Below are 24,209 nucleotides of genomic sequence, written 5' to 3'. Positions count from 1 at the left end.
TTTACCAACTCCATTAATTGTAACCGTAACAACTACATCCTATCATCTTCAGTCTTCATAGACTTATCTAAAGCCTTCGACATGGTTAACCATAAACTTCTTCTGCATATTCTTAAATCACTCTCACTTGATCCTCCTTCCTTAACTTGGTTTACATCTTACCTAGAAAAACGTCAGCAAGCAGTTCTCTGGAAAAATACTTTATCTAGTCTCCTCCCCATCTCATTGGGAGTTCCTCAAGGCTCTATCCTAGGCCCCCTTTTATTTTCGATCTTTATAAATGACCTCCATCTAGCCATTCCAAACACTATCTGCATACAATATGCTGACGATTCTACTATTATCTGCTCTGCCAATACACAAACTGAACTACAGTCTATTACACAAAAGGCTTTTACTACTGTCGAGCAATGGTTCACTGATCGCTGCCTACTGCTCAACCCTAAAAAAACCAAACTGCTATTGTTCTCACCTTCCCATAGATCTACCCCTCTTAACTTTACTCTTACTTCCATTGACAACACCATTATTTTCCCAGAAACAACTACCAAACTACTAGGAATAACCATTGACATCAACCTCAGCTTTGATACGCACATCAACAATACTATCAAATTAGTTAATAAGAAAATAGGTTCCCTTTACAGAATCAAAGCCTTCCTTTCACCAGACGCAAAGACAATCTTAGCCAGATCCCATCTAATCTCTTCTCTACTATATGCATCTGCTTTATTCACTAACCTTTCCAAAAACAATATCAATAAACTAGCATGATCTTACCATAATATTGCTCGATTTGCAACAGGAACCCCATTTAAAACTCACCACTGCCTGAACCTAAGAGAACTAGGTTGGCTTGAACTCCCTAACCAACTCCTATTTCAACAATTCCAAATAGCTCATACAATCCTATACCAACCAACTAAAACACCCATACTCACTAACCTCATTTCACCTTACAATAACCTGAAGCATCTACGTTCTTCCAACAAGCTACTGATAAATATTACCAAACCTAAAAATTCTGCTGGAGATTGCCTCTTTTCCAACTCTGTTGGAAAAATGTGGAATAAATTACCCTCTGACATCACATCTTTGTGCTCTCTCTCACTTTTTAAAAAACAAATAAAAAATCATCTCAACAAACACTGGCTATGCTCCTGCACCAACCCAGGTTAACTCACTCCTTCCTCTCCTATCCTATCTATCCTTACAGTAACTTTATATGTATGCTTTCTGACAAAAAAAAAATATATTTTTTTTTTTGGTTTGCAATTTTTACATTAATGTTCCCTACTTACTGCTTTTTTTGTAAAATTGTATGTAACAATGTCTATGTTCTGTTTCCTATATGTTTTTTTTATATCTGTAATCTACCCTTGGAGCTTTTCTCCCCGGGCCTCTACTGAAAATGGACATATATCCAGCTAGACTAGCCCGGTCAACAAATGTAAAATAAAATAATAAAAATAAAATCCTTAGTTTGAGTTTTTAAGGGTCTGGTTGTTTTGTGGAGATGCAGGCAATTAAGGAGGGTTAGTTCCTTAATGGTATGGAATGCAAGGCACAGGTCACCATGAAGGAGTCTATAAGAAATAGAGTACAGTGATAGGGCTTCAATCCTACCATGGTAGTTAAAGGCCTTCAGACCATTTTTTTGTTAGGAATCTGAGACCTTTATAACTGTGTGACATGCCTTCATGAGTACCTGCTGAAGGGTACAATGAACGCTGTGATTTGTCTAATAAGAGCTAAGTACAAAAGAATTATAACGTCTTTCCCACTAGAATGTATGCCCTTTGAATATTATTCAAGCCACATAGACGGAATTTCTAACTACTGATGTTACATGGTAGGTGAATGACAGCAAACTGTCAATCAAGGTGTCAAGATCCCTGACAACCATATCACTTCTGAGATAGGTATAGTCTATGCTGTTAGGAATAGCCTGAGATTGTTTGCCAAACATTTAATTTTAACCATTTGTTTGCAAGGAGTAGTTATTGCTGTAGTGATTCCATATCATGGATTAACAAAGTTAAGATACCCAGCTTACAATTATCAACAAATTTAGTAAGCCATAGCTCTGGGTTAACAGTTTGAAGGTCAGATATACAAATGCTAAAAAGGAGGGGACCCAGCAGAGAGTCCTGAGGTACATTGATATTTACCTTCTTATCTTCGGAAGTGGCACCTCCCACTTATACAAATATACAACCTGTTGTGAATCTAGTTATATGAGGTTTTGGATATCATGGTTTATGAATCCATTATTTTTTATAAACTGTATTATTCTTAATTATAACAGCTCATCAACAATCAGTTTCAAACAAACAGATATACAAAATATAACAGACTGTGCCTACGTCCTTATGTCTCTTCTCACAAATTTTATGATATAATTATGAGAAATAATATAGTAAACTATTGCATAAAACATTTGGAGATATTTCTACCTGAATCCCCCAACCATTCCCCTCTGTTGAGGCAACCTGAAATTACTCTAATTTTCTTACTTTTCCTATATGTTCTCTTATCTGAAGAGTCTTCATTAATGGACCTCAGAAAGAATTCATGTTCAACTTCAACTTGCTTTCCAGTCTGTTTCTTTTTTCCCATGCTACATCTTTACAGGTTCATGGGTGTATACTAAGTTAGTGACCACTAGGGCCCTTATAAGCCAAGCTATGGAACTCTGTTGTGTCACTTTGTGTCTTGGGCATTTATATTAGGTGGGGGATTAAGAGGGGGCATGTCAGGATGTTGCTAAGTGTTTTAAGGAGGGGTATGTTCCAGGGTTTTCATTTGTCTAAGTGGGTCTTTAGTTGGTCTGGTCCTAATCCTTTAGTCTCTGCTTTTTTAACCTCCCTGAGCATTTATCTTACTGTATCATGAATGGTATAGTCAACTTCCGTTTTTTGTAGTTGCCTTTTTTGCTGTCATCATGATCACAGATATTAATTGGTTGTTCTTACATGTTCATTTCAGATCTCATTTAACTCCTGACAGAAACATAACTAGGGTAAGTAAGATATTCCTCCTAAATGTTTGAACTATTAAGTCTTGTAGTTCCCTTTTGAAACTGATGAGCATCCAGCATTCCCAAAAAAAACATGGAGCCAGGTCCCCCTGTTCTGCCGGTCACATTTCCAACAATTCCCATTAGCCTGGGGATATATATGTTGTATTATTGCCTGAGTACCAAAATACTTGTGGAAGCACCTCAAGGCAAAAATACTAAAACTTCTATTCTTGCTTGCATATCTCACAAGGCGGCAAGTGCCTTTCAATTCAATATAGCACAGTGTCCTAATACTCATTCCCACCCTTCTTTCAAGGCATAACTAAACTTAATGTCCAGCCTTAATGCTTTATAAAATGTTTCCACTAGCCCTTTTATACCCATATCACCCACTCTACCTTTGAGGATTACATTTATCATGGGGAATATATCCTGATGCCTCATGTGTACAATCTGGGTCTCCTCGGTAGTCCAAATAAACCCCTTTTCTAACCTGTGGATTTCTCATAAATTATTTTGCTTTCTAACGTATACCCAATTCATCTAGCTGTGTACTTTACTGATATCCCCCCAGAATTTTATTTGCATCCCTTTTGTTTTTTAATTCTTAAAGACCTCTCCTTCCCTGCTTTAAATCTGTGAACTTGCTATTGCAAGCAGATATTTTTTTTCCAGGGGATAATTTCCTTCTTCAGACTTAATCTAATTGCCCTACTTATTGGCTCCAATCCATTTAAATTGTGCCCTCCTTTAGTCATCATCTTACATAGTCTCTCAGGGGCAAAATCCTTCTGCCTAGTACTCATTTCAATCAAGGCTCTTTTCCACCTCGACCTGTGTGTTTAATCTGAGTAAATATATGCAAGTGTACTGCATTTAAGTATTCTCATGGGTCAGGGAGTCCCATTTCTCCCAGACTTGGCTGACACAACTAACCTTTCCTGAAATAGTCCTGGTTTGCTGCCACTTTGGCAGGCACCTGCCTATAAAGGTCTGAAAAAATAAAGCCATAATGGGAACATAAAATGTGCCATAGTCTGGAACATCTTGTCAGATTCCAGTCGTATCATTTTCCTTGTTTTCTCATCTGTCCTCATTGTCTCTAAATATAGCTTAAATGTCTGTTTCTCAGTGGCCTGCCAAGCATTCCGCAACCAAATCCCTAAGTATGTAATAATAATTATCTTTACAAACTTGTGGAGCATTGCAACCATAATTCTAGAGAGGGGGGCCTGTCATTAAAAACGGCTCATTTTTGTTTTATCCAATTAACCTTATAGCTTGCTGACTGTCCACACACCTTTAGCATCCCATAAAGCTTTAGCATGTCTTCCCAGTGTCCCACAGAAATATTAGTAAGTCATCCTCATATGCCACCAGCCAATGTTCTTCCTACCACAGGTGACACCCTTCAGTATCAACCCAATGATTCACCTCCACCAAGGGTCATAAGTAGAGGACAAATAGTAATGAAGAGAATGGGCACCACTGCCTAGTGTCCCTTTGAATGTATACTGACTGTGAAAAGGCCTCCACCAAGGGTCATATGTAGAGGACAAATAGTAATGAAGAGAATGGGCACCATTGCCTAGTGTCCCTTTGAATGTATACTGACTGTGAAAAGGCCTCCACCAAGGGTCATAAGTAGAGGATAAATAGTAATGAAGAGAATGGGCACCACTGCCTAGTGTCCCTTTGAATGTATACTGACTGTGAAAAGGCCTCCACCAAGGGTCATATGTAGAGGACAAATAGTAATGAAGAGAATGGGCACCACTGCCTAGTGTCCCTTTGAATGTATACTGACTGTGAAAAGGCCTCCACCAAGGGTTATATGTAGAGGACAAATAGTAATGAAGAGAATGGGCACCACTGCCTAGTGTCCCTTTGAATGTATACTGACTGTGAAAAGGCCTCCACCAAGGGTCAAATGTAGAGGACAAATAGTAATGAAGAGAATGGGCACCACTGCTTAGTGTCCCTTTGAATGTATACTGACTGTGAAAAGGCCTCCCCCAAGGGTCATATGTAGAGGACAAATAGTAATGAAGAGAATGGGCACCACTGCCTAGTGTCCCTTTGAATGTATACTGACTGTGAAAAGGCCTCCACCAAGGGTCATATGTAGAGGACAAATAGTAATGAAGAGAATGGGCACCACTGCCTAGTGTCCCTTTGAATGTATACTGACTGTGAAAAGGCCTCCACCAAGGGTCATATGTAGAGGACAAATAGTAATGAAGAGAATGGGCACCACTGCCTAGTGTCCCTTTGAATGTATACTGACTGTGAAAAGGCCTCCACCAAGGGTCATATGTAGAGGACAAATAGTAATGAAGAGAATGGGCACCACTGCCTAGTGTCCCTTTGAATGTATACTGACTGTGAAAAGGCCTCCACCAAGGGTCATATGTAGAGGACAAATAGTAATGAAGAGAATGGGCACCACTGCCTAGTGTCCCTTTGAATGTATACTGACTGTGAAAAGGCCATGCCCTGTTTTAATGTTTGCTTCTAATCCTCAATAAACTGATCAAGCTAGCAAATTCTTCCCCCTATGCGAAGCTAATCATAACTTTTTAGAAAGTTCCATTTGACCCTATCAAACACCTTTGAGCATCTAAGCTTAACAACATCACTGTCCTGTGTTCCTGACATTTTCAGTGATCACTAGGATCCAAATTATGCTACTGAATGTTCTTCTCCCACCCATAAGCTCCACCTGATCATTGTTAATCAATGCTGTGTCAGACTTTGCTAACTTAGTCACAAATAGCCGTGAGCATCTTATAATCAATATTTAATATTAAAACTGGTAGGTAAGAGGAATGCCTTCCAGGATCTTTCCCTTCTTAGAAATCACTACTACCACCATTGCTTTTCTCTATGGGTCTGGGACAGTCCTAGATTTTAATATTTTGGTAAAATGAAGCCTTGTACCCCCCACCCCACCCAGATGGGACCACCTTTACTGACAAATGAAATTGGTGTGATGTCATATACAAATGATGCAAGACTGACAGGCATGCAAATTTGCCAATGACAAAACACATACTTTGGCTGTTGATTGATGCATGTGCGAACGAACCCCAGACATACAGTCTGTGAATGCCCACATTGCTTTCGTGACCATTTTGAAGCAATGCTATTTTGTTTTAACAAAAACAGTGCCCACTTTTTCCATACCAAATTTCACTTTTATCTAAAGTTTTCAATAATGAACCTACTTCCCCAATTAAGTCCACAGGACAAAGTCATGAGAAAGTTAGGCATCCTGTACCTGCTTGGATTGGCCCTGGACCAGCTCCGGCTTGCGCAACAACAGACTCTGAAGAAACTTTGAACTTTTATCTATAGAGTTTGGACTTCTGTATAAGCAAATTGAGTAGTTTCATGCATACAATGCTATTCAAGGTATTCCAGATTTACTACATGTCCATCTCCTCCGCATAACTCTCAACTATCCAGATTTTTGCAGAATGTACAGAGCTTTGCCTCAAATGTTTGAGCTGTTCTTCCTAAAATTTGTGGTTTTCTGGCAAATCACTGAAAACTGAAGTCACTAAATAATAACAGACATTTGAATTGCACACTTCATATTGCCTCATAAAATGCATGCTATCACGAAACCTGTTATTCAAGCAACTGTCTAAAAGCAATGTTTAAAATCTGTTTTGGGCCTTTGTCCTCCATTGTTTAGGCTTTGTCCCAATTTTTTCTAAGAGGTTGAAAGGTATGCAACATAGACTCATTCAGACCATAGAACCACAGCAAGAAAAAACTTCCATTTTGAATTAAACTCAGTGGTTAACCTACTCCATCAAGATCATAAACCACATATTTTAACTGACTGCTTGAGTGAAAAGAAATACATTTTATCCATGCAGTTTATAATTAATGGTTTGTTTGCCAAATACCAAGATGACAAATGAGGCAATGCCTTCTCTCACTTGCTCTTCTTCAGTTTAGCACACAATCAAGCGTGTTGTTAAAGAGAGGGAAAATCCTTATTATGTACTCCAGCAGCCCCAGGAGATTTAACCCTCAGACAGAAACCTCAAAAATATCTAAAGAAAGTGCCATTTGCTGGAGTTCTGAGAGGGGTTGTGTGTTTTCAGAAATAACCAATCTCCTGAACCGGAAAAGTGCTTCCTACAAATACAGTACGCTTTTCTGCACAGGACAAGCTTTCGGTAAGAATGCATGCACAATCATTAAGGCTCAGCTGTGCATTACTACTGGAAGAAATGGTGCTTGCAACTAAACAAAGATTCTAAGTAGGCTGTATCACAAGTCGAGCTATTGTAAACCCTGCTTAAGTCATGCTGCACTGACTGCTGCTGAATACTTAATGAATACTGATGAGGCTTATCAGGAGATCCACATGAGCATTTACTAAGTATTTAGACTTGACATTGATTGGTTGGTGATGACTGGGGTTTGGGCAGGATTTGTTACTGTGCATCCAGAGGGGCTATACAGCTTCACTATAACCAACATTTCTTTAACCAAGATGGCTGCTTTGTCATAAAAGGCCTCTCCCGACCATTTACATACTTCCTTGGGGACGTTGGCTGTCCCAGTTGTTTTCCCTAGGGCCAACTTACCTGCTATATTTTTGATTTCCTCCTTTGACATCTGGCTAATCAATAAATTGGCTTGTTCCTTATCCAGTCTGAGTAAATCCAACTTATTAGGACAACTCTCTACTACCCTTGTCCTTTCACATGTTCCTCTCTGCTTTGTGCATAAAGTAGCATAAAAACTCCAGAAATGTCCCAAAATATCCACTGTGTTCCTAATCTTATCTCCTGCATCCTTCAATAGTAGAAATTTTAAAGCTTGCTCTGCCCTTTGCTGCCTTAATTTTAAAGCCAGGGCTTTCTGATATACCAAGGTTATCTTAAAATATTTATTCCTTATCCCTTCCTTTCTAAACTCCCATTTGATATCTACAAGCTGCTTTACTTTTTCTTTCTTCTATGCTCCTGTTCGTCCATCACCATACCCAAGCTTCTGTAGTGTTCAAATAATCTCTGCTCATTTTCTAAGGAGGCCTGCCCACTCCTCCCCAATCCTCTAATAGGGTGCCTAGAGAGGAGTTGTGGTATTGTATGAGGAAGTCAGGAGTGGCAGAGAAGTATTTAAGAGTGGTACAGGATATGTATGAGGGTAGTGTGACAGTGGTGAGGACTGCGATGGGAGTGACATATACGTTTAAGGTGGAGGTGGGATTACATCAAGGATCAGCTCTGAGCCCTTTCTTATTTGCAGTGGCGATGGACAGGTTGACAGATGAGATCAGACAGGAGGCCCTGTGGACTATGATGTTTGCAGATGACATTGTGCTATGTAGTGAGAGTAGGGACCAGGTTGAGGAGACCCTGGAGAGGTGGAGATATGCTCTAGAGAGGAGAGGAATGAAGGTCAGTAGGGCTAAGACAGAATATATGCGTGTAAATGAGAGGGAGGGTAGAGGAATGGTGAGGATGCAGGGAGTAGAGTTGGTAAATGTGGATGAGTTTAAGTACTTGTGATAAACAGTTTAGAGTAATGGTGAGTGTGGAAGAGAGGTGAAGAAGAGAGTACAGGCAGGGTGGAATGGGTGGAGAAGAGTGTCAGGAGTGATTTGTGACAGACGGGTACCAGTAAGAGTGAAAAGGAAGGTCTACAAGAGGATAGTGAGACCAGCTATGTTATATGGGTTGGAGACTGTGGCATTGACAAAAAGGCAGGGGTCAGAGCTGGATGTGGCAGAGTTAAAGATGTTAAGATTTGCACTGGGTGTGACTAGGATGGACAGGATTAGGAATCAGTATATTAGAGGGTCAGCTCAGGTTGGACAGTTTGGAGACAAAGCAAGAGAGGCGAGATTGCATTGGTTTGGACATGTGCTGAGGAGGGATGCTGGGTATATTGGGAAAAGGATGCTAAGGATGGAGCTGCCAGGTAAGAGGAAAAGAGGAAGGCCTAAGATAAGGTTTATGGATGTGGTGAGAGAGGACATGCAGGCGGTTGGTGTGACAGAGCAAGATGCAGAGGACATGAAGAAATGGAAACAGATGATCCACTGTGGCAACCCCTGACAGGAACAGCCGAAAGAAGATGATGACCTTTATAGGGTTCCTAATGGCCAATGCTAAGGGTGTGTGATTTGATAAAATGGCAGGGAGCATGTCACATTTTCCACCAGGTACAAATACTCCTCTGACATATGTAGTCTTATGGCCATCAAGGTGTTTTCTGAGATGTAAGTAAATTCGGGGGGGAGAATCCCCTTCCATGGCTACATTCACTAATCTCATACTTTTTATAAACATAACTACAGATCTACCCAGTCTAGGACCCTGTCTGTTCTATGGCCTTTGGTAGCATTCCCTTTTGCAGTTATAATATTCCATTCTGTTGGACAGATTAACACACCTGTGTGAAGACTCAGCATTTTGAGTATTACTACTCTGCATTCCTTCTTATTAAACTTTGGAGTAAGAACACTGATGCTACCAACCTGGCTATAATTGAGTCCTCTATCCTAAACCCTACCCATTAACAATGATTTACATTTATCTTTCATTAAATGCATTTCTTGTAATGCTAATGTATCTGCTTTATTCATCTTCAGATATTGAAATATCCTCCTTCTCTTAGCGTATTTACCAGCCCGTTCACATTCTATGATATCATCTTTAATTTCTTTCCTACCATGATTTTGCTGTCATATTTTCTCTTCTTATTTCCTCTACCCTTCACTATACTGTGCCTGATACTTTACTCAATACTGGGCCACCTGACATCACTAATAAGATTGCCTATTCAAGGTTATTAACTTTGGAAAAGAGATCTCCTGTACTTCTAATTTAACCAACCTTAGCGTAAACCTATACAAGTATAACATACTTATACGCATAAAAAGTCATATCCCAAATTTTCTAAATATACATTTCTTTTTATCTGTTTCACTTTCCAGGCAAAAATTGCCTGCATTATTCACCAGAATAAGTAGTGATTGAAACATACTTTACTCCATTTGCTTCACACTGTATCAACACTCTTCACCAGTCTAGGCCAGGGGGCCTGGTAAATATAAGAGACAAAATAAAGAGAAAAACTACTTTTTATTATAGAGATCAGCCCTCCTGTGACAGTTTTAGACAGAACCATTTTTATTTCAGAATATTTTAAAGCTTTCATATTATTATCAAGGTTCCAGTTGCAGATGCCACCTCACAGGTTACTGTAAAATTGCCAGTTAATATTATCAGTCTCATTACAATGCAGCCAGTGCAGCAAATCTGCCCCAGTTGATTTTACTTAAACATGTTGCAGAAATTGCTCACTCTACTGAACTGTAAGTCCATATTGAGCTAATGCTTACTGTATCTGACTGCTGCTGGCCTTCTATTCTGCATATCTCAGGGACATAAACTGTGCCTAAACTTAAACAAGTTTAGGATGTGTTAAGAAAGTCCATCTTTGATATAATTTATTTTGTACATGGAATTATGTCAGGATCCATGGTTGTTGATTTAGATGGGGTGAATATCATAAGTTTTGTTTTGGATGCATTGAGTGCTAGGTGGTTGTCTAATATCCATTGTTCAGTGATGCTGAAGGCAACTTGGGTCTCTTTGATAAGGATGGGGATGAAAGTGGCAGAACAGATGATAGTTAAATTGCCTGCGTACTGGATGAGTTTTGCATTTGGGATTGAATGGTAAAAGTCATTTATGAAAATATTGAAAAGGAGGGGACCTAGTATGGAGCCCTGTGGTACACCAGTTTGGGTACTGAGGAATGGGGAGGTGGCTTTTTTCCATTTTACTGCTTGTTGCCTGTGGGAAAGGTAACTAGTAAACCAGGTAAGAGAGGAGAGGGATAGGTTTAGATCAGAGAGCTTAGTTAGTAGACGGTTGTGAGAGATAGTGTCAAGGGCCTTTGAGAGATCTAGGAGTAGAGTAGAAATGATACAGCCGAAGTCACTCACTTTATTAATAGTTTCAAGGAAGGTGAGTAGAGCAGTGGTGGTGCTATGGCCAGGTCTAAATCCATGTTGTGTTGGGGTTAGTAGGTGATTGTCAATGAGATAGGGCAGGAGTTGTAGATGAATACATTTTTCAAGAAGTTTAGAGATGGGGGATAGGATGGCAATAGGTCGAAAATTTGGAATACTGTTATTGTTACCACTTTTGCAAAGGGGGATAATAAAGGCCTTTTTCCAAAGTTTGGGTACATAGCCTTCTTGAATTGATCGATTTATTAGAATGCAAATGGGGAGGGTGATGGCGTCTGCAGCAATCTTTAAAAAGTAGGAGGGACTGTTGTCGGGAGCATTGGAACATGGTTTCAGGTTGTGCAGGAGTTTTTTTATAGTAGTTAAGGGGATGGGTTTTATAGAGAAAGGAAGGGATTTGGGGGTGAGGGTTCTTGACGAAGAAGGGGTAGGGGATGGTGGAGAACAGGATGCAGGTTTATTAGTGAAGGATGATGTTAATTTGGTTATGGATTCGATAAAGAAAGAGTTAAATTGGGTGATAAGATCTATGTCAGAGGCATTTGGATCGAGACAGGGTTTTCTTTTCTGCCAGGAGTGATGAGAGAGGAGATACTGTTGCAGAATTTTTTAGGATTTGTTTTGTAGCTTGATTGAAGTATGGAGAAGTAAACTTTGCGGTCTGCTCTAATCAGCTTTTTGATTTTGTTCTGAAGTGTTTTGTATTCATTAAGGATGATAGGAGTTTTATTTTTTTGGTATCTTTTCTAGGCTTTGATTTGGAGGCACATGGAGGCTAGTGTATTCTTAGTTAACCAAGCGTCAGTTTTACTTTTAATTCTCTTTGTTTGGAAAGGGGCAAAGGTATCTATAAATATTGTGTTGATGTAAGAGATGGCATTTTCCAAGGGGAGACTTTTTAGAGGGCTCCAGTTTGTGGCTTTTAGTGAGTTTGAGAAGGTATTGGGATCAAATTTTTTCAGGGAACGTATGGCTATATAGTTATGTGATACTTGTATGGGGGAGGAAAGGCATTGGGTGAAAGTGGGGAGGTGATTACTAAGTAGATTGGGAAGACTACCACTATCAGAGATATAATGAGAGTGAGAGACTAAGATCCAATCTAGGGTGCTACCAGAGGAGTAGTCTCTGGAGGGTTTAGTTGTGGATTTGATTAGCTGAGTAAAATTATAGAGATGTATATTTATGGAGTTTGTTGGGGCTTGAATGGATGTCCAGTTTATGTTCATGTCACCTAGAATTATGTTCTCATTGTTGATGTTTGTCAATAATGCCAGGCATTAGATGTTCATACTTCTTATCATTCAGAAAATGCCTGTTGATGCAAAACATGTTATTCTTTCAACTGTTTAAGTGGATTAGAGTAATATTTAAAAATTGTTCCTGATTTTGAGCCTTTATCCCCCATTAATTTTGGCTTTGTCCCTGATTCTGAGAAGGTGAGAAAAACATATGGAATATAATTCCAGTGGTGTGATAATGATATGGTGTATCCAGACGTTTGATATTGTATATCCATATTTCCATAATTCCTCGATTCATAGGGGTCTTTATAAGCCTAAACATGTATCCCAAACATATTTCTTTCTTTATTTATTTTACATTCTGACAAGTTTCTGTGGCATAGTATTTTTTTAAGGAGCATGATTTAAAAACTACATAGGTGCTAGTCCAGGAGTGAATTTCCAGTTATCCATCCAAGGTTTAAGTTCCTACATTGAGTAGGTCTGATACTATTCATTTTGTAGATATGTAAAGGTTCATTAGAGCAGGGTCCAAGAATGCTTTGTATGCCAGCCATAGATAGCCTCTCAACAATGTATAGGATACAAAGTGTAGGAATAGGGCTTTGAGGCAATCTACATATGACATGTTGTTATGTCACTGTATTAATTTTTGGGGAGCCTCTGTGGGTGCACCAGTAGCTGTATGTGCTGGATTTGGTACATACCGAAAGGGGCATTATACTCGACGATGGGTCTGATGAGAGCTGAGTACAGTAAGAAGATGACTTCCTTGGTCTGGTACCTTTGATTATCAGTTGAGCAACATAGAATGATTTCCTTACAACCTTATTCACATGTTGGTTAAAGGCCAGGTTGCTATCTACATATGTCCTCTAATCTGACTACTAGGTCAACTCTTAAGGGTGTGTTGTCATGGAGGTAGTTTCATGAAGTGACTGTCTTCTTAAAGGGTGCTATTATGCATTTCTTGAAACTGAGATTTAAGTAGTGGAGTAAGCTCCAGACATTTGTGTGTGTCTTAGTCCTTCCTGTAGGATGTTTGTGTCTTGAGGCGATGCTATGTCTACTCCCAGTTTGCAAGAGTCAACAAACTTGGCCAGCCCTTGACTTCCAAGAAGTAGATGCCAAAAAGGAGCAGGCACAACACAGAGCCTGGAGGGGCTCCAGTAGTGACTGGCCTCTTTATGGATGTGGTCTCCCCTATCTTAACTAGAGTCTATGTCACCATTTCAAATTGTGAAAACTCCGAACGCTGTTTAATCAAACTCAACAGTTCAAAATCCGTAAACAGCAAATTCACAGAACACCGTTTTTTTTCCCTGGGAAAAAAATCGGTGGGCCATCTTTGGGGCTTTGCTATTTCCTCCACTGTGGTGCAATCTCAGATTTGGTATATTTAAGTAGGGAGTGTGGGGGGCACAGCCCCCCACTTTTGTGTTTAAAGTTGCTAATTTTTTTTCCATGGAGCAGAGTATTCTTTTCCCTGGGAAAAAAAATCGGTGTTCCGTGAGTTCGCTGTTTACGGATTTCAAACTGTTGAGTTCGATTAAACACCATTCAGAGCTTTCACCATTTGAAATGGTGATATAGACCCCTTAACTACTGGATTTTATCTGAGAGCCAACTGGCTATCTAGATTGTAACATAAGCATTTATGGTTAATTATGTGAGCTTGTTTACCATGTCTGAGTGGGTCATTGTGTCAGATACCTTAGCCAGGTCAAATTAAGCAGTATGCACCATTTTGCTGTCATCCGTTGTCCTGGTGACTATCTCAATGAAGTCCACCAGGATGAGTAGGCATGATCTGTCCTTGATGAAACCAGACTGGTCTGGATCTAAAGTTTGGCAGTTTCCTTTGCCAACACTGATCATTTCCATGATAACTCCTTCCATGGCTTTGCATATCAGACTAGTCAGACTTCTGGGTCTGTAGTTTCAAAAGTCTGTTGATGGCCCACTTTTGGGCATAAGGATGATCATTGTATTTTTCCTTTCGCGTGGCAGAAGTCCTATCTGATGGCTATGGTTTAATAGTGACTACAGTGGTCCTGATAGGCTATGTTTCATGCTATTTATAAGGCATCCTGATAAATCCAACTATCGGGTCTCATAAAATGTCCCTACACATGCCAGCATTATGGGTAATATTAATACCAACTGGAAACCACACAGTAGTAAAAGTAGTCACCCATTAGTGCAGCATTATGGTCTAAGCCATGTGATTACACTCATCAGCAGGACCAATAAGAATACAGACTGTGAATGTATCTTAAATGGGATACTTAGTACTGCACCAAAAAATATTACTTCCTGTGGAGTTTGATACAGTCAGTAAGGACTGCCATTCATACAGAAATTGGTAAACCACTGATTCATTCATATGATTTCATTCATAGCAGATGAAATGCATATACAAGCCATGGAAAAGAGTTTTCATTTATTAATCCTGATTAGACCAAACACAGAGTCCCTTTGTGTGAACCTTAACCAAACTAGATACTATAAAGCACTGGCTGGAAATGTACTTAGCCATTCAATGTGAGAATCCAATAGCACTAAGTCTGATGAACTCACTTTTGAGGCCTGATGTAACCAAAGCCTTTCAAAGCAGCACATAATGATATTTTATTTGTAATGAAAGTACTTGCAAAAAATCTGATCTCATCCTAAAAGTCTTCATTTTTTTTGCAGGCACACATGCCATGCTTTCCATGAAGCACACTAAATTTGTAGAAAACCAGTACAGCATTCCAATAAAAATAAAGGATAATGGCAATTTTCCCAGGGAAGAAACTTACAATATCCAAGGTACAGTATTTTTAAATATGTAAGAAAACATAAGTGCTACTTACATGCACATAAGCATGTATACACATGCATTTACAGTACTTATCTAAAAAATGACAAATATTGTATTACATTATTTTTTTTCCACAGTGAGTGTTTGCAAGTGCTCAAATAAGTATAGCTGTGATACTGATGCCAAGACCAATGTGGGAAAGCCATCTGTAGGAATGGCAGTTGGAATACTTCTTGGAACATTGCTTGTTATTGGTATGTGATACTTCATTTATCATTCTCAACTCTGATGAGGTTTAGAAATACTTGTTAATTTTATTAATTTTTATTATGAAATTTCTTGTACTTACACTTTCAGGTAGAAATGCACATCCATAGTTTCACGAATTCCACAAAAAAAGACAGTTTACTTATAAATGAATGTAGTGGTGTAAATGAGGTGCTTCATGAATGTTTGTGGACCATGACTGTGATTCTCAGATCAGTTGAACTAGAAGTACAAATGGGGTAATATATACTAACTCATAGACTGTATATCTCAGGGCCCCCCCCCCACTTTGAAGTGCAGTGACCTCAGAGCTAGTATTTACAGGTAGCAGGGGTATGAGGATGTGAAAATGTAACAGCAAGTTTGGGATTTCACTGTTATCTCGTCTGACTCGTACCTTATGGTGAAAGTTTGGGACTCTCATTATTCTATCTCACACTTGTAAGAAGGAGTAGAAGACCTCCGGGCCAACACTTCTGACTTAAGGTTACTTAAGTTTGCAGAAGACTGTAAATTGTGTGTCATTATTTAATCTTCCATTAACTCAGAATTGCTCAACATGAGTTAGAGCATGTTAACACATTTGTTAAAGGTAAATCTTAGTAAAAACTGTGTTAAAGGTACATTTCCAGCAGCAATACATGCAGTGGTAATACAGCATAAACTGTTGAATGGTAATTCTACAGAAGGGCTTTTTGCTTTCCTTACAGTGGTACTTCATGTTATGAGAATGTTCGAAAATGATGCAGCAATTTCATGAATTATACATCACGTCAATTGCTATATGTCTTAAACTACATCCCAGTATCACTTAATGTGTGTTTTGTACAGCAGGCCTTGAAGAAGGAAAGAAGAGGACAGTACCACAGCCATTACTGTGCAGGGGTATTTCCTCATTTCTACATATTTAGAAGCATAACCCGTAGTTACTCTTGCTAAAACTTTCTTTATGTGGACTGCAATGAACATTATTGCTATATTAAGCTCAAGGTTGCTGAACCTTGGTGGCAAAATACTTGTTTACTCCAGGGAGATGACCTCAGATTAGTCACATTTAGAATCTCGGAGGTAGATGTAGGATTTGCAGCCTTCTCAGGGAACTTCCATAAAACTTGTTTTTTTAACCTGCATGTTTATGTAGCATCACTGTTACTTCTGTGACATTGTTGACCGTAATGTTGGTTATTGCATTAATTTTCAACCACGTCAGACATATTACGTTAAAGAATAATAGTATTTTATTTATTTATTTATTTGCAGTTTGTTTACCAGGGTGGTCCATTGGGCCTTGAGGAGTCCGTTTTCAATGGAGTCCTGGGGAGAAAAGCTCCAAAGATTCAACTAGTTATAATAACAGTATTACAAAAAATACAACTAGTTATAATAACAGTATTACAAAAAATATTAAAAATAATTCTAAGTTACACAGAGTACTAAGAAGACATAACTGTGAATCTACTAGATACTGATGCAGAGGTTAAGAGAATTTAGAAAATAAAATGTCAGAGTAGATAAAGTATCAGAGTTTTAACAATGATCAATAACAGGGTAGATGCAGTATCCCAGTGTTAAATGTCAGAGTAGAAAAGTATCACAGTTTTAGCAATAGTCAAATGTCAGGGTAGAAAAAGAATCACAGTGTTAATAATTGAGTTTGTTCCAGTTGTAAAAGGTAGTGCAAAGTACCCCATATAAATGTATTAAGGAGGAATAAAGAGAGACAGTTACCAAGAAGGTGTCAGCAGAAGTGTTTGAGGTAGGAAGGGATTATAGATAGAGATATTATGTAGGATGAGAGCAAGAGCATTCCCGCAGTGATGTCAGGTGAGAGTGGAAAACAGATTTAAAGATAGACTGTTGGTGGGAGCATTCCCACAGTGATGTTAGGTGAGAGTGGAGAAGAGATTTAAAGATACAGAGGCTACTGGTGGTACGGATGAGAGGTGGGAGGGAGTTCCAGTGGTGTGCAAGGCAGAAGGAAAGAAGATGTTTGCCAGGTGGGCAGGAGGGTTTATGCAGTTCAATTAGATTTTGTTGGTTGGATCGTAGGCATCTGTTAGGAAGAGGCATTTTAAAGGTTGAGATAAGGGAGGGGCAGAGAGAAGGGTTAAATATAAGTTTATGTGCTTGGATGAGTTGTGTATAGATGAGATAATTGGGGAGTTCAAGCCATTTCAGTTGGTGTAGGGAGGTACAGTGATGGGTGTTGGATCTGTGGCCAGCTGCGAATCTTGCGATCTTATAATTACGGAGGAGAGTTTAGATTTGAGGGAGGAGTGCAGGTTGGTAAGGATAGAGGCTCCATATAGTAGGGATGGGGTTAGGTAAGTGTTAGCAAGAGTGAGCCTGGTGGGGGGAGAGATAAATTGGTAATGGCGGTAAAGCATGCCTAATTTTTTTGAGTTTTTTTTATATTTGCCTGCAAATGGTTGTCAAACTTTAGTTGGTCATCAATTAGGATACCTAAGAGTTTGGCAGTGGAGACAGTTTCAAGAGAAGTGTTATCTTTGCTGGTAATAAGGAAAGAGTGTTTATCTAGGGTAATGCTTCTGGAGGGGGAAAATAACATCAGTTTAGTCTTATTAGCATTTAGTGCTAAATGGTTCTGAAGCATCCACAGCTCTGTAGCAGAGAATGCTTAGTAGAGCCCTTAAGTTTTTCTACTAGCTGAATCTGACTTATTTATTTTTATCTTTGATCAATCAAATTGACACTCAGTTTTGTTGAAAGATTTCAGGAATATTCAACAACTACAGCATTAACAACTGTTTGAGAAGCAATGCATAGGGCACACAAAGTTGGAAAATCATCCACAGCTGTTTGCCTTGAGTTCTCAAATGCACTTGATTCAGCCAGATATGCTAATGTTATGACTTTACTTGAGGGAGATTTCACAATGAAATGAATATGGTCTTACAGGTAGTAAGAATGTGACAAGTTTTAATGGGGTACAATCTTACTCAAATTCAGGTCAAGGTGTACTGTAATAGTCAGTCTTGAGCCCTTTATTTATTCCAGTTGACATGGACACTCTCAGGCACTTGGCACTCTATTCCCAATTTGAGGAGTATATTAAATTAGTATGCCACAGTACATAAGCTGCCTCCCCTAAGCAGTTTTTTGCAACAGAATTGTTTCTCAGTTCATTTGTGGGGCACTAAATACAATCTAAAGATTAATATTCTGAAATCTCAAATTATGGCCTTTCTTAGGGATCCTTCCTTGGTTTGCGCTGTGTCCCACATCTCCATTGAGTCTACCTGGTCTTATTATATATTAACTCTTGATTTGAATATATTATCAGCTTGTCGATCTTCTTATGTGCATTAAGAAGACACTGAGGTTTGGGTGTTTATTTAAGTAGTTTATTTTATACAAATACATCAGGATGGATTTCACGAACATTGAACGTGAACTATCTAACTAACTGACTAACTGACTAACTACAGACTTGCATGCTCACACTCTGGCTGCTCACTCAAAATGGCACTCTTGCTTGCAAGTGCTCAGTACTTACACAAATGTGTTGACTCACTGGAAAGCTTCTTAAAGGTATATCACACACTCTCATCTACAGCCTCCCTCTTTACTGAGCTGTCTCATATAAACAATGACATTTGAATAGACATGCAATTATACAGACACTAATAAAGAAAAACAACAGTCATATCTAGGTTGCCGTGTATCTGGAAGTAGGATTCAAGATGCGACCTGATATTGTGACATAATAGGACTGAGTTTAGCAACAGGTACAGTTACTGGGGAATGTTCTGCTTGAGGAGTTTCAGGGATTTTCTCAGGAACAGTTATTGCTGACGGATTGTCCACTGGAATAGGAACATTGGACAAGTCACTTTGAAGACTAGAGTTTTCTGTCAAGGCAAGTTGCTATAACACTGGTTCGGACACTGGTAACAAATGCTTCCAATTGCATCTGAATTCCACTCCTTGTGATTCCCCAAAACTCAATCTTGGCTCTTGACAAACATTTCACAAATCCTATGTGATCAAAACCTTTTGAGGTCTGCATTCTTACTATCTCCCCTTTTTTCAATGAACTGAGATGTTTGCTGGTTTCATCATAGTAAGACTTCTGGGACAAACACATTTTCAACATCTCGCCTTTTACTGCTTTGTTGTTCTTAGGACATGGAACCAATAAATTACTGCTGAATGGTAATATGGTTCTGGTTTGTCTTGACATAAGTCTCTGGGCAGGTGAACCAAGATGTTTATCATGAGGAATGTTTCTGAGATTTAACAAGTTTAGAAAAACATTGGTATTGTCACGTCTTGATTTCTATAACAGCTGTTTTGCACTTTGAACTGCACATTCAGCCAGGCTGTTTTACTGGGGGTATTCAGAACTACTTGTAATATGAACAAAGTCCCACCCTTCTTCAAATTTCTTGAACTGCTGACTTGTAAACTGTGCACCATTGTCATAAATAACCCTGTGTGGACTACCATGGACAGAAACATGTAATTTCAACTTAGTAATGCCAGCACTGGAAGTTAGGTTGGGAAGTAGGTCAATTTTGAACCCACTTGAATGAGTCTACCAACACCAAGTAATGCTGACCATTCCACTCAAAGATATCTGTGGCTACTGTCGACCAAGGTAGTTCTGGAATCTGGCTTAACTGAAGTGGTTCTCTTGGTTGATGCAGCTTTCTACTATTACATACTGAACAACATGAAAGTACTTTCTCAATATCTCTTGACATAGAATGCCAAAATATTAGACTTCTCGACCTTCTTTTGATAGAATCAGTTACTGGGTGGCCACGATGCAAAATCTTAATATACTCTTGTTGCAAGAATTTTGGAACAATCACTTTAGAACCTTTCATGATGATACCATTGTCTGACAAAATCTCATCTCTGTATGGAAAATATGGTTGCACTTCTACTGGTAAACAAGATTGATTTGAAGGCCATTCTCGAATGATAAAGAGGCTTAGCTTCTGGGAAATTGGATCTGAAGCTGTGTGAGTTTTGATCTTGTCAAGATGTGTGGAAGAAAAATTTCTCACTTCCATGACCTCAAAATCAAGTTGCTCACTGTTATGCTGTTCTGTGTTTTTTCTGGACAATCTGGATAAGGTATCAGCAAGATAAAGTAGTCTGCTTTTTGTGCAAACAAGACTGAAATTGTACTTCTGCAATTTGAGCAACATGCATTGCAATCTAGCTGGAGCTGTATGCATAGGCTTTCTCAAAATAGTAACTATAGGTTGGTGATCAATTTCAATCTGGATAGGCCAACCAATGACCCTAAATATAATCATGAAACTTTGAACATGCAAACACAAATGCTAATAGCCCTTTCTCAATCTGGGCATATTGCATCTCAGTCTGGGTAAGAGTTCTCAGTGCATAGGCTACTGATCTACCCTCTTGAAGAATGACTGAACCTAGACCAAACTTAGAAGCATCACAGGAACGAGTTACTGGTTTGTGAACATCATAGTAGCTGAGAGGTGGTGGGTTAGCAATTTTCTGCTTCAGGACATCAAATAGTCTTTGGTGTTGTTCTGACCATGAAGAAATTACATCTTTGTGTGTCAGCTCTCATAATGGTGCTGAAAGTTGGCTTAAATCCGGAATGAACTTACCTAGATAGTTGGCCATACCAAGAAAACATTGTAGAGCTTGGACATTGTCTTGCAGCTGGCATCTTGAGAATTACTGTTTGCTTGGAAGGATCTTGGAAGGATCTGGTCGTGGTCGTAAGCCTGAACTGGTAAACAGCTGACCAGCATAAGTAACTTCTCATAGCCTGAATTTGCACTTCTGACAGTTCAGCTTAAGATTCACTTCACATGCTCTTTCCAGAACTTTCTTGAGGTTGCTGTCATGTTTGACTTCACAATGCCAGGGTAATCCTATGAGCTAGGCTTGTAAAGGTTCCAGGCAAATTAGCCTAGTACGCACCTATGAACCTATGAACCATTGCCTCTTACTAGAATAGTACATGGATAGCCAGAAAAAAATTTGCTCCATTACACACTGAAAAACTTCACTGGCAGAATTTATCCCAAATGGCATTCTCAGAAATCTGTATCTTCCAAATGGCATAAAGAATGTGGTTAACAATGAAGATTTTCGGTCAAGCAAAATTTGCTAAAATGAACTCATAGCATCTAAGACAGAAAAAAGCAGTGGCATTTGCCATGAGAGCAGCAACCTCTTTGATGCATTGGATGATGATGTCATTTTAATGTTTTGTTCAGATGTCTTGGATCAATACATATTCTGATATAATCTGAGCTTTTTTTATGAGTTACTACCATGGAGGATACCCATTCAGTAGGTTCATCTACTGGACAAATTGCTCCTAGCTGCACCATTCTGTCTAGCTCAGCTTTGACTCTGTTCTGCATAGCTACTAGAACTTTCCATGCAGGTCTGATAACTGAGCTGACCTCTGGATCTAACTTCATGGACTAAACAACTGGTAGTTTGCTTAGTTTGTCTACAAAAATATTAGCATACTCAGAAGAAATAGTTTGGATGAAATTTGAGCTGTTGTCATTCAGGCTTACATGATTAACTTCTTTATTAAATGAAAGCAGTCCCATTTTCATACTGTTCCTGTGACCTAATAATGACTGCATATGTTTCTTGACTATGAAAAATTGCAAGTCATAGCTGTTCCCAGCAGAGTAATGAGAAAGCACAACTGACCTTCGGTTTGAATCTCTTCACCACCATAAGCAACAAGCTTTCCACACTTTGTTAATTCAAGTTGTTTTGTAGCTTTTGTCCTAGCAATAATTTCTGCTAATATAACATTGCACTTTGAGCCAGTATCTACTTTGAGCTCTATAGGACTCCATTTAATCCAGACAGTACAAAATATTTCATTCTTTGACCACAAATATACTGCATTAACTGTTTCACTAAACACAGGCACACAATCAACATAAAAAGTAGTGCCGCATCTTTCTAATTGATCGACTGCCTCTTGGAATGCCCTCTCTTAATAAAATAATGTGCCTTATTTGATTTACAAAACCTTTTGAAATGATTCCACTTATTAAAAGAATGTCACTGCTGACCAAAACCTAAGCACTTTTCTCTTTTGAGCTCATGATTTCTACCACAATTATGACAGTTGGCAATAAAATTTGGTACTGTAGCTAACTTCATTGATTTATAGTCAGTATTAGAATTGGAGGTAACCACAAATCCTTTTAATTTTGCGACTCACCCTTATGCTTCACTGAGCATGCTCTGGAATTTACTAGAAAGACTCGGGGTTTCCCAGGGACTGTTACAGGACCTGCAGTAGCTGTCATATGCTTGGGCCTGTTTCTTTTAACCACTTGCTGCATACTATCAACATGAGGTTTGTCATTGTGCCTTCTACAGCTATTCTCATTTGTAAGCATTATTGTGTACTTTTCTGTAAGCTCTTATATCTGAAAAATCTCAATGGCTTTATTCAACATTAAATCACTGTCTCGAAGCAAAATCTTTCTCACCGTGTCATTATTAATACCACACACAAGCCTGTCTTTTATCAATTCCTCTCTCAAATCACCAGATCTGCATATTTTAGCCTTATTTCTCAAGTCAGTTATACATGCTGCAAAAGTTTCACCAGGCTTTTGATCCCTTGTGTAAAATAAGTGCCTCTCCATTGTAATATTCATATGGGAGTTACACATTTCTCTAAATTTACATTTTAAGCACTCTGTGTCTTCCCTTGTTTCAGCCGGTACCACTATATGGCAGTCTCCCCCCTCCCCTGCAAACATAGCAGGTGCATACACAAATGAATGGTCTCTTTCAATGGCCTCTGACCTGGCTAAATTAAGCAGAATAAATGCTTTTGTATGTGTGTCTTTGTCAGAAAAAGCAGCCTGTATGAAAATACTGTATTCCTGCTCAAACACTATCCAATTTTCTGCAATATTGTTATTAAACACAAGTGGTGTGGGTCTGCAAAATCCTTCTGCCATGCTCACAGATTATAGTAAAACACAGTGCAAAATGGCCATTGTAATTGTGTACAAAGACACATACACACACACACACACACACACACACACACACACACACACACACACACACACACACCAGGTACTTGCAATAATATTCAAATGCACAATAAACTCTTCAAAAGACTGTACTCTGTGAAATATACCTTGAAATAACTGCACTTTGTGAAATATTATTTGAAATAATTGTACTTTGTGAAATAACTGCAATGTAATACTGCACACACTTGCAAACACTTTGCACACCGGATATTTTGAATAGTTTTAGTTAATACGAAAAAGTAGTACATAGCGAAAAAATGTGGTTGTTTTCCCTTTTCTGCACATTTTATGTGATTCAGATATTGTTTCAAACATTTTTATAATTATTTTAAATATTTTTATCAATATGTGACAGTTGCAGTTAGCACTGCCACCTCACAGCAAGAGGTTCTCTGGTTCTATTTTCAGCTGAGGTGCCTTTTGTGTGGAGTCTGCATGTCCTTCCTATGGTCGCATGGGTTTCCTCCAGGTGCTCCGATTTCCTCCCATACCCCAAAGACATGGTATAGGAGGATTGGACACTCAAAATTGGCCCTTGGTGTGAATGTGTGCATGTGTGTGCCTTCTGTGGAAGGTTGGGCACCAGGCTGACAAATAGACACTGTAAAATTCCACTGCCAATCATTCTGGGGACCGTTGTTCATTGTGGTGTCCCCTAACCAGGATAAGCCGGAAGAAGAAGAAGAAGCAAAAGAAATCATTTAAGCAAGTTTTAGTACCTGGAATTTGTTTCTGACCTGTTTTGCAAGTCGTTTGAGCAGTAGGGATGATTATCTGCTGTATATTCTTCCAACTTTAACTGGTTGCC

General features: G+C 38.9%; 1 protein-coding gene across 1 annotated transcript in view; it reads left to right on the top strand.

The window, feature by feature from the left end:
* The window catches only part of CDH17 (cadherin 17), a 776,088-nt gene that overhangs the window by 736,894 nt on the left and 14,985 nt on the right, over positions 1 to 24,209 (top strand). Inside the window, exons 17-18 of the mRNA XM_044067353.1 lie at positions 14,975 to 15,091; positions 15,221 to 15,337. Coding sequence (XP_043923288.1) covers positions 14,975 to 15,091; positions 15,221 to 15,337 — 234 coding nt within the window. The remainder of the gene's footprint in view (positions 1 to 14,974; positions 15,092 to 15,220; positions 15,338 to 24,209) is intronic.

The sequence above is a fragment of the Protopterus annectens genome, chromosome 3.part1, assembly GCF_019279795.1.
Source record: "Protopterus annectens isolate FY-2018-M chromosome 3.part1, PAN1.0, whole genome shotgun sequence".
Classification (NCBI taxonomy): Eukaryota; Metazoa; Chordata; order Ceratodontiformes; family Protopteridae; genus Protopterus; species Protopterus annectens.
The sequence above is the reverse complement of the archived record's forward strand: the minus strand, read 5'-3'. Positions and strand labels throughout refer to the sequence as shown.